General features: G+C 58.2%; 1 protein-coding gene across 2 annotated transcripts in view; it reads left to right on the top strand.

Annotated features, from left to right (window-relative positions):
* The window catches only part of PDE10A (phosphodiesterase 10A), a 348,967-nt gene that overhangs the window by 43,422 nt on the left and 290,675 nt on the right, over window positions 1–14,870 (top strand). Inside the window, exon 1 of one of the 2 annotated variants that reach the window (XM_047859674.1) lies at window positions 5,601–6,459. The exons of the other annotated variant lie outside the window; for it this stretch is intronic. Coding sequence (XP_047715630.1) covers window positions 5,601–6,459 — 859 coding nt within the window. Of the gene's footprint in view, window positions 1–5,600; window positions 6,460–14,870 lie in introns of those variants that run through there. 2 annotated transcript variants of the gene reach the window in all.

The following is a 14,870-nucleotide window of genomic DNA, read 5'->3' as shown; positions in this document are numbered from 1 at the left end:
CCCTGTGGTCACTTTCTATTTAAATGCGTTCACTGGGCTGTGACTGTCTTAAAGAAGTATTTCTTTCTTTTGGGAGTTTCTTTCTCTTAGGTATATGTGTGTGTGTGTGTGTATGTGTGTGTATAGCTATACAAATAATTCTCTCATACTGTGTTTCTTGGACTCTTCAAACATAGTCTCAGATGTAATTGGTATCTCTGACTTGTGGTTCCACTTTGATAGGAGTGTTGATTGTTTAAACAGCACTGGTTATTATTTAAACACGACATGATTATAGTCTAGTTTGCACGTTTTTAAGACATGACAGCTACTTCAGCAGGCTACAGATCACAGTGGATCTCTAAAGCGATTTGATATTTTTTTTGAATGGAAACAGCTTCAAAATCTAGTTCGATGTCATAACACAGCAGTGTTATGTAAGAGTTAATGCTTACGTGGTTATCACCGGAACTTAGTATTGATTACATAACCACAACAGTTCTTTCTCACACCGGTATCCTCAGGGCTGGATGCTCATTAGACATTAAGCAGAGCCTATTTTTTAGGAGGGAATTAAATGCTTTGCTTTTGATTAATGAAAATTTCCGCTTGAATCTTATGTATCAAGAAACACCCTGAACCCTCTTTACGGAAGGTATGGACACTTAGGAAGATTTGTTTGGAATATGAATGGTTTAATAATCTGCCTAAGATCAAAAATATTCTCATCGAAAAGTAAACACTATTTTGATTTTTTTTATTAAAAAAAGTGTTTTTTTTTTACATTTATTCATTTTTGAGAGACAGAGAGAGACAGAGCACAAGCGGGGGGGTGAGGGGGCAGAGAGAGAGGGAGCTACAGAATCCGAAGGAGGCTCCGGGCTCTGAGCTGTCAGCACAGAGCCCGACGAGGGGCTCGAACTCATGAAGGGTGAGATCATGACCTGAGCCGAAGTCAGACGCCCAACCGACTGAGTCACCCAGGCGCCCCACACTATTTTGGTTTTTTAAATGTGAAATAATATACTGGTTTTTACTTGTTTTATAACGTAAGGCAATATAAAATTGTACTTTTTTTTATAGTTAATTAGACTGAATTCATAAAAAAATGTAACCTGAAGATCTAGGAATATGAAGGGTAGCTGAAGAAATTGTCTTTTAAATCATCTTTGTCTATTTTCAAGACTGTGCCATCCAGTGGACTGACTTTATATAATAATATTTTCTTACTGAAATTATAATGACCTTTGTTTTTTAGGTTTGACTACAACAATACTGTAAGAATGCATCCCTCACTTAAGTCAAGATTTGTTAACATCAACACTAACAGAAATTTGTAAGCAGTGAGCATGCAGGTGGAAGGTAGGGGAGCAATCATTGAGCACCTACTGTATGATGGCCTTTATTAAAGGTTATGAGTGGTAAGGGTAGCAGGACACTGACTTCAAACTTTAAAACGGATTTTTTTTTAAATTTTTTTTTCAACGTTTTTATTTATTTTTGGGACAGAGAGAGACAGAGCATGAACGGGGGAGGGGCAGAGAGAGAGGGAGACCCAGAATCGGAAACAGGCTCCAGGCTCTGAGCCATCAGCCCAGAGCCCGACGCGGGGCTCGAACTCCCGGACCGGGAGATCGTGACCTGGCTGAAGTCGGACGCTCAACCGACTGCGCCACCCAGGCGCCCCTAAAACGGAATTTTCGATGCAAATTATACACGCATTACGTTTCTTAGGAGATTTAATGCAAAATATTCATATGTGCTGATAAAAACACATCAGTTTCAGGAGTCTACCCCGACACAGCTATGGTGGATTAGGGACGAGGAAAATCGAAGGAGGCTTCCCGGAAAGACAAACTTAGAACTCATAGCGGGGGAGTTGGTGGGTTTGGGAGGTCGTGAGTAGATGCCTGACAGCTGAACTGCATTTTTCACATGCCAGATAATCACTAATAAATTATTTCATTAGAATGCAGAGCGTTGTTGGGATGACATATCACACCTGGGGGACACATAAATTGATAATTTACTAGCAATTAAATTGAAAATCGGAGTGTAAAACCCACATGTTTCTTTTGGGCGTGGGAGCAAGAGCTACCTGCTTATTAATTATTTTGCTCCGATAACCACGTACTTCTGTAAGTCATAAAATTTAAAATCCAGGTAAATGTGTCAAAGAATGTGACTTTTTCATAGACTTTATCTGTGTAAGTAGATGAGTTTAATCAACCTTTAGTTTCTGTCTTTCTAAAGAAATATTTGAAAAGAAAAAGCAGGTTATTCAATCAGTTGACAATGTGAAGTTTACAGCTGTCAGCACTAGTAACAAAAGTTGTTAAATAAAATGAATTAAGACACTGGCCTGCCTGTTGACCAAAATTTAATGAAATAAAAACCATATTTATTATAAGTTTAGCTTTCAGGCTACTAAAAGGAGTGGATGGTTATTATAGAGAAATTTCACAGTTTTAGGAGGAAATCATTTTAAAATACCTTAGGCTCTACCTTGACCCACGTTTTAAGATCCTTTTAAGAACAAATAAATCAAATTAGATGATAAACAGGCAGATACTGAAGGAAGCATAGGGTTTCATTACCAATATAAACTTCTTTCCTGATCATTCTTCTTGGTGAAGGGCAGAGACAAATGCTTTTAACATCAATCATCATAATTCTGGCAACTTTACTAGCGTTAACTGCCTTCCTAATGTTATTTTAGTTTTTATGCTTTGCAGTAGGCTAGCATTTTCTCAGTTGAAAATGAGGAAAGTTGTTTATTTCACAAAGAGCACTGTGCTGGCGTGAATCCCTTGCCCCTGGAGTTACAACTAATAATTTCAGTCGTGTTTAAATTGCACTGCAATCTGGTAACATTTGGACATGTAACTGCATCGCAAATGTCATGGGGACTATTGGAACGCGGCGCTCACTGAATTTGGGGCCGATGTGTTTATTCATAAAAGGTTTGGAGTACCAAATGTTTAGTGACATCTTTCCCCTTTTCTGATATATCACTAGAGAAGTTCAAAGGGAAGGAAAAGAATGCACCAGAAACACATTCCACAGGTGTTGCAACACCTGAACACAAGGGTGAGTGACAGAGCGTTTACATCCGCGGGTTTGCAATTTACATCTTGGAGTAAACAAGCTTTCCTGAAGAAAGGACACGTGAGGCGGTGCCTGCCCCACTTCTGTTAACAGAGCCCAACTCCAGCATTAAGTAGGGAGTTACTTAACCCGTGTAGTCGATCATCTGTAAACACCTCCTCAGCGTGTTCCTTTTCCGTTGTCATGCTTTGTCATTTTTGATTTGTCCAGGAAATGCGTGCCTTCCAGCAAGCGTTTGGAGGAAAGAAGGACGGAAAATAGAAGGAAGTGTGATGCCAGAAAAGGGTTAGAGAAAATACTAAAGTTTGCGTTCTGATTTTAAAAAGACCCAGAGAACAAGTATTTGATGGTTCCCGCCCCGCTTCCCGCGCCCATATGGAGGCTTGTATTCGAATTACTTGTACATTTTCTTATAATGGGAAGGTCACTTTAACCGCTCCAAAAGGCAACAAAAGAAACGTAACCGACGAGAAGAAACGTTTGGCGCGTAAAAGAACGAACAGCAAACACTTCGAGGAGAAACGCGTGCCCTCGAGCCCTGGGGAGACCCTGCCCGCGAGGCCAAGTCCGCGGCGGGCGCGGAGTCCCGACGGCCACGAGAATCCTGGAGTCCGGGTCTGCGCCTCTCCAATGCGACGGCCCGGAGGCTTCGGCACCAGACCCGGCAGCATTGTTCTAGTTTTTTCTTCGTCGAAAAAAAAGCAAAGGCGGCGGTAAAAATACCCACTCTGCAAGGTAAGAGTCACCAGAATCTTTTTCCTGTTTCGCAAATTTAGGGATTACGATCTAGTGAGAGCCAGGGCTTGACGCCCGCTACGGACAGCGCTCCGCGTGCGCCCCGCGGTTGCTGAAACGCCCACAGCCTTTGCTGGGAGAGGGGGGTCGCATCAAGTCCCAGGCGCCCCACTTGCCCAGTCTGGTGCAAATACAGATATGTCCTTTCCCACTGTGGGTGTCTGGATGGGAGTGGGGAAGAAGCAGGGACTAGGGAAGGATCTGGAGCACGCTTCAAAAACAAAAACACCTGGAAGCTGGACGGTCAGAAGAAGCCATGGAAAGCGAGAAACGCCCGGCTGCAGGGCGCACGCCGGGCCCCGGGCCCTGTGTCAGCCACGCGGCCGCACCGCCGCGCACGCCTTGCGCTCGGGTGCCCGCCCTGCCCGTCGTGCAAGTTGGGCTCCGGTGCGCGCGCTCCACTCCTGGGAAGGGGACCTGGTCGAGGGAGTCTGGACAGCCCGGCCCACCGTGGGGCAGCAGGCCTGTCGCCCCCCTGTCGGACCCCGAGTGCACTGGTGACCCCGCGCAGCGCTCCTTCCCAGACGCAGGCACTTGCGCATCAGTGCGCTCGGGCGCTTGAACTTCCCAAACTTCTGGCGGCTTCTAGTTCTGAGCGCCCATTGGGCGGCACATTTCCCGTCGGCAGCAACTGTTTGGATTCGGGCTGGGAAGGAGGGAGCGGGGGTGGGGTGGGTGATGTTGTGCAAAAGAGCCGCAGGTGACGAGGCGGTCCTCAGGGCTTTGGGGTGACGATCTTACAGTGTTTCTTTTTTGAGCCACAGTTTGCCCTGTCCATTCTCTGACCTCACCCGGGGCAAACTGGGCTGTGCACACCAAGTTCGTTCTAAAGCGTGTATCGCAAAGGGAGTCGCGGGGATGAACAGACTTACTAAATCTTAGTTTATGGGAAACACTGTGCGTTGATTTAAACTCCAACCAAACGTCCGAGTTTGAACTCCTCTCCCGGGAGCTCTGAGCCCAGCTCGGTCGGAGCTGCTGGCCAGCCACCAGGAGGGTTCCCTGGCTCGGGCGAGGGGCAGGCCGACGTGGCTTGCCCAGCGGAGCACAGCTGCTGGCGCAGCTGCTGGGCGGCGGATTTAGAACCCGGAACACCAGACCCAGATGTGACGACGCCCCGCAGAGACGCAGGAGCTCCCCCGCCCCCCACCCCAGCCAGGACGCCCGGCGTCCGCAGAGGCCCGCGGGGGTGCGGGGACCCGGCGCCGGGGGACCCAGCGGCGGCGGGGCGCGCTACGTGGGCGCGGGCGCGGGCGGCGGCGGCGTGGGGAGCGCCCGCTCCGCCAGTGGGCGTCTTCTGCAGCCGCCGCCGCCGCCGCCGCCGCCTCCTCCACGGGCAGCGGCACTGCGGCGCTTTTCTCCGCTGCTTTCGAGCAGTCGCCGAGGCTCGGCCGCCGGAGCGCGCACAAACCACGCCACGCTTGCAGGCAGCGTCTCCGCGGCCCCTCGCCCCGGCCGGGAGCACGCCGATCGCGCGCGCCAGCCGGCCGCCGGGGACTCGCGCCCGGCCCCAGGTCCTCCCGCACCCGGAGCGGGACGCCATGTGAGGACTGGGCCGCGAGGGGCGGCGGAAGACCGGAGAGGAGGACCGGACCCGCGCGCGGGCCGACCGGCCGGGGAGGGCAGGTCCCGCGGGGGCGGAGCCCGCCGAGTCCGGGCCCGCGGCGCGCCCCTCCCGCCGGCGGCCGGCCCCGCCGCGCGGCCCGGGGAGGAGGGCCATGGCCAGCCCCGCGGAGCCGCTCGCTCCCCGCCCCCAGGCCCCCCTGCCGGCGGCCGAGGACGAGCCCGGCCCCGGCACCGGCAAACTCCGCCCGGAGCCCTGGCGCGGCGCGGCCGGCGGGGGGAGCGCGGCGGGCCCGGGCCCGGCCCCCGAACGGCCTGGCCGCGGCCGGGCCGAGCGAGCCGCGCCCCCGCGCCCGCCCCCCTCCTCCGCAGGCCGCGCCGGCCCCGCCGGGGGCCCGGGCGCCCCGTGTGCGCGCGGCGGCGGCGGCGGCGGCTGGGTCTCGGCCCGCGCTCCCTTAGCGCTCGCCCTCTCCTCCCCTGTCCCCTCCTCCTCCTCCTCTCCATCTTCCTTTTACTTCTGGCCGCCGCCCCCCCCGCCCCCTCCTTCTCTTCTCCCCTCCTCATCTGCCTTTCACCTCCCCGTGCGTCTCCCAGGAAGGGAGGGCGCGGCGGCGGCGGCGGCGGCTGGAGGAGGCGGCGGCGATGCTGGCGGCGGCGGAGCCCCGGCGGCAGCTCGCTTGAGCGTCCCTCCCGGCGGCAGTCCCCGCGGCGGCGGGCGGCGGCGGCTCTTCCTCTGCTCCGCGCTTCAGGGTTTGCTGCTCCCGGCCCGCGCCGGGCTCCGGCTCCCGCTCGGCCCGGCCGCCCGCCGCGCGGGCTCCCCCGGCTTCCCGGGCGCCGGCGGGGGCTGCCCCGGCCCCAGCCCAGGCGGCGGCGGCCGAACCCCGCGGCGGCCCCGAGGCGCCGGCTTCGCCCTCGCCGCCGCGTCGCCCCTGCTCTTCGGCTCCGACATGGAAGATGGACCTTCTAATAACGCGAGCTGCTTCCGAAGGCTGACGGAGTGTTTCCTGAGCCCCAGTAAGTGCCGGGCTCCTCGTTCCCCGCGGCCGGGGTTGGGGGGGGGGCACTGGGCGCCCAGCGGGCTTCGCGGGGCGCTCGGGGCGCGTTGGTAGCGCGCGGGAGCGTCCGTCCGCGCCGGGACGCCCGGGTTTCCCAGGCTCCGCGCGCTTACCGGGGGGTTGGGTGGGGGGGGGACGACGGGTGACCGGGCAGGGCGGCGGGCGCCGCGCGGTGAGAGCGGGACCCGCCGCCGGCCTCGGGTCCCCCGGTGCTGTTTGTGGCCACACTTGCCCGGCACGTCGTCCTAGTCTCTACTCCGTGACCCCTTACGCCGGGCTCCTCTCTCCTTAGCCTGGGACCGGTGGGCTTGCGCTTGGGGGGTCCCGCCCGCTGGGTCCCCGGGCCGAGGGAGGGCAGGCCGGGACCCCGAGCTCCGCGCTCCCCGAGGTGAAGGCAGTCGCGGTCCCCCGGGGTCGGTGTGGGAGCGGGGGCCGCTTCCCCCCTCCCCGCCCCCCTGCAGTGACCCTGTTCCGGAGCCTGGACTAGCAGAGTGAAACGGGTGCCCCTTCGCCCCGAGTCCACTTTGTCTCGATCCTGGGCTTGAGCTGGTGCTCGGGCTGCTGAGGCAAGGACAATGGGGCGTCAGGGTGGAGGAGAAAGGCGCCGCCGGTTCGGACCCCCGGGCCGAGCGCGGCCGCCCCGCCTCCCCGGCCCCGGGTGCGGGGCTGAGAGCGCGCGGGAGCAGGGGTGGTGGAAGGCGTGTCGCGGGGGAGGGGGGCAAGGCTGAGCAGAATAGTCAAGGCAGAGGTTTGCTAGAAGGCAGGAGGCGGGAGATGCCGAGGGAAGAGACACCCGGTGCGCGGAAGGGGGGATCGCCGTTGTCGCGGATGGAGGGCGAGCAAGGTGAGGGCCGGAGACCCGCGGCCGGGAGTGGGGGACGGCGGAGGTCGCGCCCGCGGGGCACCGGGCGACTCCGGCCCCGGCCGGGGTGGGCGCGGGCTTTCGCGGCCCTCAGCGCGGGGCCCGGGCGCCACCGTCCACCGCGTGCGCACCCGAGCCTTTGTCTGCTGCTCGCTAGGGAACCGCGTTTCCGCGGCGCCTGCTCTCGGCACACTCTCCAGGGTCGCCGTTTTGGCTTCTGGCTCCCGTCTGCCGCTTGTTCCCCCAGCCCCGGCCAGTCTTCGCCTCTGGGCACTTGGGGTCCAGCCCTGCCTCGCTGCCGGCACTTGTCTGGGTTCGCTGCCCGCCTGAGCGCCCCTGGGGTGCAGCCCCTGGGCCTGCGAGCGGGTCCTGCGCGGGCCCAGCAGCCCCCAGCGATCCCGCCTCCCGGGCGCGGGCGGAACCACCGCGGCCGCGTGGCCCAGTGGCCTCTCGCGCCGCGCGCGCCTCGGCCACCGGCTGCCGGCGGCCGTCTCTGCTACTTGCCGGCGGACCTGATAGGACGCCGGACGTGGGCCTTGCACTCCCCCCCCCCCCCCCCCCCGCCCCCGACCCCTCTAGCAGGCGTCTCCCCTTGTCTGACGTGCAGCTCCCCAGCTCCTCCAGCCCCCCCACCCGCGGGTCGTGGTTGACTCTTAGGTGCTCAGTTGGGGAGGGACGTGGTCTGGGCACGAGGGGCCGGGCCTGCTGCCCTTAGTTGTGGGCATTTTTTCTGACTGAAACGGACACCGATTTGCCCCGAATTTTCGGTGGGGTGAGCTCCCAAGGAGCTCTGAAGTGCGTTGGGTAAGCCGTGGGCCTGGGACTGGGGTTCCTGTCTGTCCCCTTCCACCTGCACTGTGCGTTCTACGTAAACATCTGCTTCTCACATTTGGGAGCTGGAGTGTGTTGGGGGGGGGGAAGGGAAGGAACACTGTTTTGGGGGAGAGGGGAGTGGTAAGAAGATGGGGGCAGGCATTTGGATGGAACCGAGTTCTCGAAAATGTTGAGGTTTCTGTTTGTATGTTGCCCCTTACTGCAGTTTGTTACTTTGGGGTGGGGGCATTTGCCAGGGATGTCTGGGGCGGGATAAAGAGGAACAGTTCAGGCTGGCTGGGGCTGTCCCAGGGGGACCCAGCAGGCTTCCCCTTTGGAAGGCCAGAGGACCTAGAGAAGAAAGCCATCAGGAGGGACCCACTCTGCCAAAAGTTCTGGCTGGGAGAGGACCGCGGATAAACACACTCAAGAGTTGCTGGGATTTTGTGTTTGTGTATCTGTTTTCTTCCCCCTGACCAAGTCAGCGAGGAGCAGCCTGGGGTTTAAGTAAGAACAGGAGGCTGTAAAAGGCTTCTCTGGGACATTACCTGGGTCGTGAGTATGAAGGGGCTGCTCTTAAGCAAAATCTCTTATTAGACCTGCCTCAGGCAGAAATGGGACGGGGTGGAGGGATGCCCAAAGGTCGGTGGCCGGTTTCTGCTCTGCTGCTTGTGGGGTCTTTGTTTCTGTCTCACTACAGGATAAACCACACCTGTCGGAACTGCCGAGTACTGAAATCTCGGCAGACTTTTTTCACGTTTGTCGGTAAAAATGAGCCTTTTTGAAAAAAAAAAATTCTGGATTCTCTAAGAATGTAAAAATGCCCAAATGTATACAGGTGTGCCTTAATTGTTGCGTGCGTATTCCCTTTATTCCCTTTCCGGTTGGTCTCTCCTGGGTCTGACCGTCAAGTTGTCACGTAAAGGCTGCTGTGTCCAATTACTGTTTCTAGGAATGCCGGTTTCATTTCCGTCATTGACAAAAAGCAAGTCGTGTTTGGAAGTTTGATATCCTGGTTCCGCTCCCGTCCATTTTGGCTGTGCGTTTCGGTTCCCGCTGACTCACTGGTTCAGTCAGTAAATGCACGGAGCAAGTGCTTATTCAAGCCTACCGCCGGTTGCCGGGGACTGCCCTGGCCCTGCCGTGCCCGCGAGGAGCCTCCCGGAAGCAGGTGTAGCATTGATGCCCAGCTCTGGAAGGTCAGTGGTCACAGGCCACCCTCATCAAGCCATGCCCGACTCTCCCCCTCCCCCCTTGTCAGCCAACTACCTTCACGTGTTGACCTCTGACCTTGCCCTCAGGCTCCGGGCTAAAGCCCGTCGCTGCTTGGAAAGTTGTTGGCTGGAATAGAACAGAATCTCTGCACCTGGAGAATCCAGATTCTCCCAGAGAGAATGGAGAAGTCCACTTTGCTGGTGTGTGTGTGTGTGTGTGTGTGTGCGTGCGCGCGTGTGTGTGTGCAGAGGAGAGCTAAAAAGTCATGCTGCGATAGACCAGTATAAGCTGCAGTTTTCTGGAAAATACGGCTCCTCTTGCCTGCATTCGGTGCTGTGGTGGAAGGTGCGGGAGATATCCCTAGGGGGACAGGACTTGAGGACGTGCAGAAGTCGGCAAGTCTCCTTCACAGATGCCCCTGGCTCTACAGCCGGGCCACTGCGAATGGTGCAGAGCTGTAGGAAGAGGAAGGTGCTGGCTGGTCAAAGAGGGGACGCAGGGAGCAAGGAAAATGACACGGCAGGTTTGTGCGTGCACTCCACACACGCGTCTCGGAGGTCAAGTCCGCTAACAGGCAGCCAGCAGGTAAATATTGAGCCCCTGCTGGGTGCAGGTTGTTGGCGAGAGATGAAAATAGCGAGGGCTGTTCCTCCAGAGGACTTGAAATACAGATCTGGGTACGTCCCAAGACAACCAGCAGGGCAGAGTTGTGAATTTTTCCTGCCAGGCCAGGGTGCAGGTCATGGCGGAACTCTGTCCCTGGAGACGACAGGGTCTGTTCCGGCCGGAGCACATAGAAGGGCTTAAAAGCCCCGGGGCCGAGCTGTTTAAACGGTGGGGAACTGTGTTGGCTCGTTAATTTAAATTTCGCAACACTCCTTTTTTAGTTTCAAACGACCTACGTGAACAAAGATAATCCCTGCAAATCTAAGTGAGAGGCAGTGGAAACAGTAGAAGACCGCGTCTTCCGTCAGTCTGGAGCCTTAACCTCAGATGATTTTACGCCTCAACCTTTTTGTATCCCTCAGGAAAAGACATGCATTTCAATAAGATGAGCAAGCCCTGGCAATGTAAGAACGTGGTGACTGTAGTTGATAATACAGTGTTGCGGATTTGCAAGTTGCTAAGAATGTGGATCTCCGGGGCGCCTGGGTGGCTCAGTCGGTCATGAGTTCGAGCCCCGGGTCGGGCTCTGTGCTGACAGCTCGGAGCCTGGAGGCTGCTTTGGATTCTGTGTGTGTATCTCTCTGCCCCTCCCCTGCTCTTTCTCTCCTTGTCTCTCAAAAAAAAAAAAAAAAAAATGAATAAACATTAAAAAAAATTAAAAAAGAAATAAAGAATGTGGATCTCAAAAGTCCTTATCACCAGGAAAAAAATGCACTGCACTAGATAATTAAGCAAATGTTAGGACTTCGTTTACTGTGAAAGCAGGTGAAACCTGGTGTGACAAGCATTTCATCAATTAATACATGGTTAATTTTTGTTTGTGTAAAAACAGTTCTTGCCATCTGAGAGAGAAAGAAAAAAAAAACATTTTCATGAAAAAGGAATATTTCTCCCTTAAAAGGAAAGCTCTTAGTTGTGATTCAAAACATTTTAATTTCCTTTTAAAGTGTAAATCAGGCTCCCCCAGCTGATCTAAATTGGTGTAAGGGAAAACCCCCTAGTGACAGAGCGGCTCGAGATCTTACTGAGGAAACACGATGCCTAGCACTCTGATTCGATTTGTAGCATCTACCGCTTTCTGGAATTCTCTTGCTCGTTTACTGCCTTGCTTGTTTATTATTGCCAGTCCTTCCAGTGCAGGAAGCAAGCTTGGTGAGAGCCTCAGGCAGGACCTCGGCTCTCTTGGTTGTATCCTGAGACCAGGAGCGGCTGACGTACCTATCGAAGGCGCTCGCGTGTTTATTTTGGAAATTCAAAGGTGGAAAGACCCAGAAAACAACATGGTGCCTGTGTAGAAGAAGCTTAGAAATTGAAGGCCACTCGTTGAAAACTGACTTGGCCTTGGCCTCTGTCCTAGGGTGCCAGGAATCCGCCGTGTGTGAGACAGAGTCTTTGCTCTCGGGAGCACACGGCTCGCAGGAGGGACAGGCAGGGCTTGCGCACATGGTCGCTGCCTGGCAGAGGCAGGCCAGGATGTCCTGGGGACGGAGGGCTGAGCGCTTTCTGGTTGGAGGGCCCTGAAAAGATCTCACCGAGGAGCCAGCAGGGGTCTGAGGCGGCGGGGTGCTTCCAGCCAGGGTCTCTGTGCAAGGGTGGCCCCGGGGCGTGGGGGAGCGAAGCCTTGGGGACCCAATGCTGGCCAGCCGAGGGCCCCATCCAGAGGCTGCTGTCGGAAAACAGCTCGGGGTGAGGCATGGGGAGGGGATGGTGAGGAGAGACGCTTCTCCTGGGTTGACACTCGAGATGTCCTGCTTCTCCTTTAGCGTGAACCTCTCTGAACGACCACATGCCGAGAGGAGAGGTAAGGTAGAGAGGCAGGGAGACTCCACGTCCTGTGGTTCCACTGGGCTTCTGTGTGACCAGGGTCGGGGGGCTGGTGTCCTCTGCCAGCGAGGTCAGGCTGGAGGCCGAAGGGAGACTAGGAGCATGCACCTGGAACAGAAGCCGTAGGGACTGGGTAAGGCAGATGGTTCCATTCTGGATTGGGAAGGGGTGTGTGTGTGAGAGAGAGAGTGAGTGAGTGAGTTTGGGGCTGGTGCTGGTGGTGGGTCCTTGCCCAGAGAAAAGGAAGAAACGAACAGGAAGCATCAGAATCGCCAACCTGCTCTTGGGTAAGCGCTGTGGTTGGTGATGGGGGTTTCTGACCGTAGGGTGCCTGCACTCTGTGGTGTAGACGCCAACCCATCAAGCACGCAAAGGAAAGAAACCCCGTTGAGCATCAGAAGTGCCGAATATCACCAGAGCTACGCGTTAGGTTAAAATCCAGAGTTGCCGGGGTGGCTCCTTTAGTTCACGTGGCCTGTGGCGGTCTCTCTGGGGAGGGGACCTTCACCTGGGCTCTGAGCGGCCGGTGCGGCCAGGCGTGCGGTGTCCCAGGCAGAGGGAGAGGCAGGTTAGAGGACAGAATGAGGCGCAGGGGCACCCAGCAGAGCAGCGGAGCGGACGGAGCCCACGGGCCAGCGTGGGGCTTCGCAAGTTGGGGGGGATGTTGCACGTGGCTGCACCAGCAGGGGAAGGTCCTGGAAGGTTTTGAGCCAGTGGGGGTTGTGCGCTCTGATCTAAGAAGCCTGTTCTAGCTGTGGTCTGGTGAGTGAACGGAGGGGCTGTGGGGGAGATGGAGCGCACGTGGGCCACTGTGGTGGGCAGGACAGGAGACGGCGGTGGGGGGTGACAGCTTGGAGCTGGAATGTGGCTTCGGGAGGCGCTGGGAGGCAGAGTGAGCCGGGCGAGCAGTGGGACGGGTGTGTGGACAGAGGGAAAAGGAAGGGGCAGCCAGGACGGCCAGGGAGCGGGCGTTGTGTTCGGCAGCCTTAAGTCCGAGGTGCCTACGGCACCACTTAGTGGAGACGCTAAGAAGGCAGCTGGTGAGTAAAGTCTGGCAGTCGGAGGGCGGGTGCCTGGACGGAGGCTGGGAGCAGAGAGTGGTCCTGGTGCTTACAGTCACGGGGTTGGCCCCCAGGTTGAGGGCGGCCGTGGCCCCGGTGCGAGCGTGGCCCCGGGGTCCCTGTGCAGGGGTGGCCGTGACCCCAGTGCAAGCGTGGCCCTAGGGTCCCTGTGCGAGGGTGGCCCGGGGACTCCAGTGTGAGTGTGGCCCTGGGGTCCCTGTGCAAGGGTGACCTGGGGCTCCAGTGTAGGCGTGGCCCCGGGGTCCCTGTGCGAGGGTGGGCGTGACCCCAGTGCAAGCGTGGCCCTAGGGTCCCTGTGTGAGGGTGGCTCGGGGACTCCAGTGTGAGTGTGGCCCCGGGGGTCCCTGTGCAGGGGTGACCCAGGGGCTCCAGTGCAAGTGTGGCCGCGGGATCCCTGTGCGAGGGTGGCCGTGGCCCCAGTGCAAGCGTGGCCCTGGTGTCCTTGTGCCAGGGTGACCTGGGGCTCCAGTGTAGGCGTGGCCCCAGGGTCCCTGTGTGAGGGTGGCCCTGGGGTCCCTGTGCGAGGGCGACCGTGGCCCCAGTGCGAGCATGGCCCTGGGGGTCCCTGTGCGAGTGTGACCCCGGGGTCCCTGTGCAAGGGTGGCTTGGGGCTCCAGTGCGAGTGTGGCCCCGGGGTCCCTGTGCAGGGTGGCCTGGGAGCTCCAGTGAGAGTGTGGCCCCAGGGTCCCTGTGCAGGGTTGACCTGGGAGCTCCAGTGTGAGTGTGGCCCCAGGGTCCCTGTGCAGGGGTGGCCTGGGGCTCCAGTGCGAGTGTGACCCCGGGGTCCCTGTACGAGTGTGGCCCCAGGGGTCCCTGTGCAAAGGTGGCCCGGGGGTTCCAGTGCGAGCATGGCCCCGGGGTCCCTGTGCAGGGGTGACCTGGGGGCTCCAGTGCGTGTGTGGCCCCGGAGTCCCTGTGCAAGGGTGGCCTGGGAGCTCCAGTGAGAGTATGGCCCCAGGGGTCCCTGTGCAGGGGTGACCTGGGGGCTCCAGTGCGTGTGTGGCCCTGGGGTCCAGTGCGAGTGTGGCCCCGAGGTCCCTGTGCAAGGGTGGCCCGGGGGTTCCAGTGCTAGCATGGCCCCAGGGTCCCTGTGCAAGGGTGGCCTGGGGCTCCAGTGCGAGCATGGCCCTGGGGGGCCCTGTGCAGGAGTGACCTGGGGGCTCCAGTGTGTGTGTGGCCCCGGGGTCCCTGTGCACCGTGAGGTCCTGCTGGCAGAGCTTGGAGGAGTCCAGCCCAGACGGCTGTAGGTCGCGGTGGCTTCCCCCGTAGGGGGTGTGGAATGACACGGTGGCCGTTGTGAATGGTGACCTGCTGTGACCACTGGGAGCCAAAGACACAGAAGACTGTGTCCCAGGAGCAGAAGGAAGGGCCATGGGAGGCCGGAGTGGGGGTTGAGTCAGAGAGGAGAAACGCATCAGAACCGGCCCCACCCACGTGGGAAGGGGGCACTGGAGAAGTCAGATGCCCCCGAGGTCAAGTACGTGAGCACAGCCCTGGGGGGGGGCAGACACGGAGGCCCGTTTTTTGGGGGTGAAGAGTCAGTGGAGACGAAGGCACAGGGCCCTCGAAGTCCTGAGGGCAGGAAAGGGGAGAGCGAGCCCCCTGGCCTCAGGCTCACCCCGGCCGGGAGCGGAGAGCTGGCTTTTCTGCAGGTGGGACGGAGGCGACAATGTTACTGCCGAGGTGTTTGAAGAAAGGAGAAGGAAGCGGGACACTGGCAGCGGCCTCTTCCCAGGTTGAGAGCTGTGGGAGGAGGCATGGGTGCCGCCGGGCGTCAGGCGCAGGGGGGGCGGGAAACCGACAGGAGATGAGCCGCCCACGTTGGCCCGGCCGGAGGGTCCCCGCGGGGCCCCTGTGGGGGGCAGTAGCTGGACAGTCCCCCCGGGAGGGGGGTGACGAGAGCTGTTT

Source organism: Prionailurus viverrinus, chromosome B2 (genome assembly GCF_022837055.1).
Source record: "Prionailurus viverrinus isolate Anna chromosome B2, UM_Priviv_1.0, whole genome shotgun sequence".
NCBI lineage: Eukaryota > Metazoa > Chordata > Mammalia > Carnivora > Felidae > Prionailurus > Prionailurus viverrinus.
Note: the sequence above shows the minus strand (reverse complement) of the source record. Positions and strands in the feature narration are given on the sequence as shown.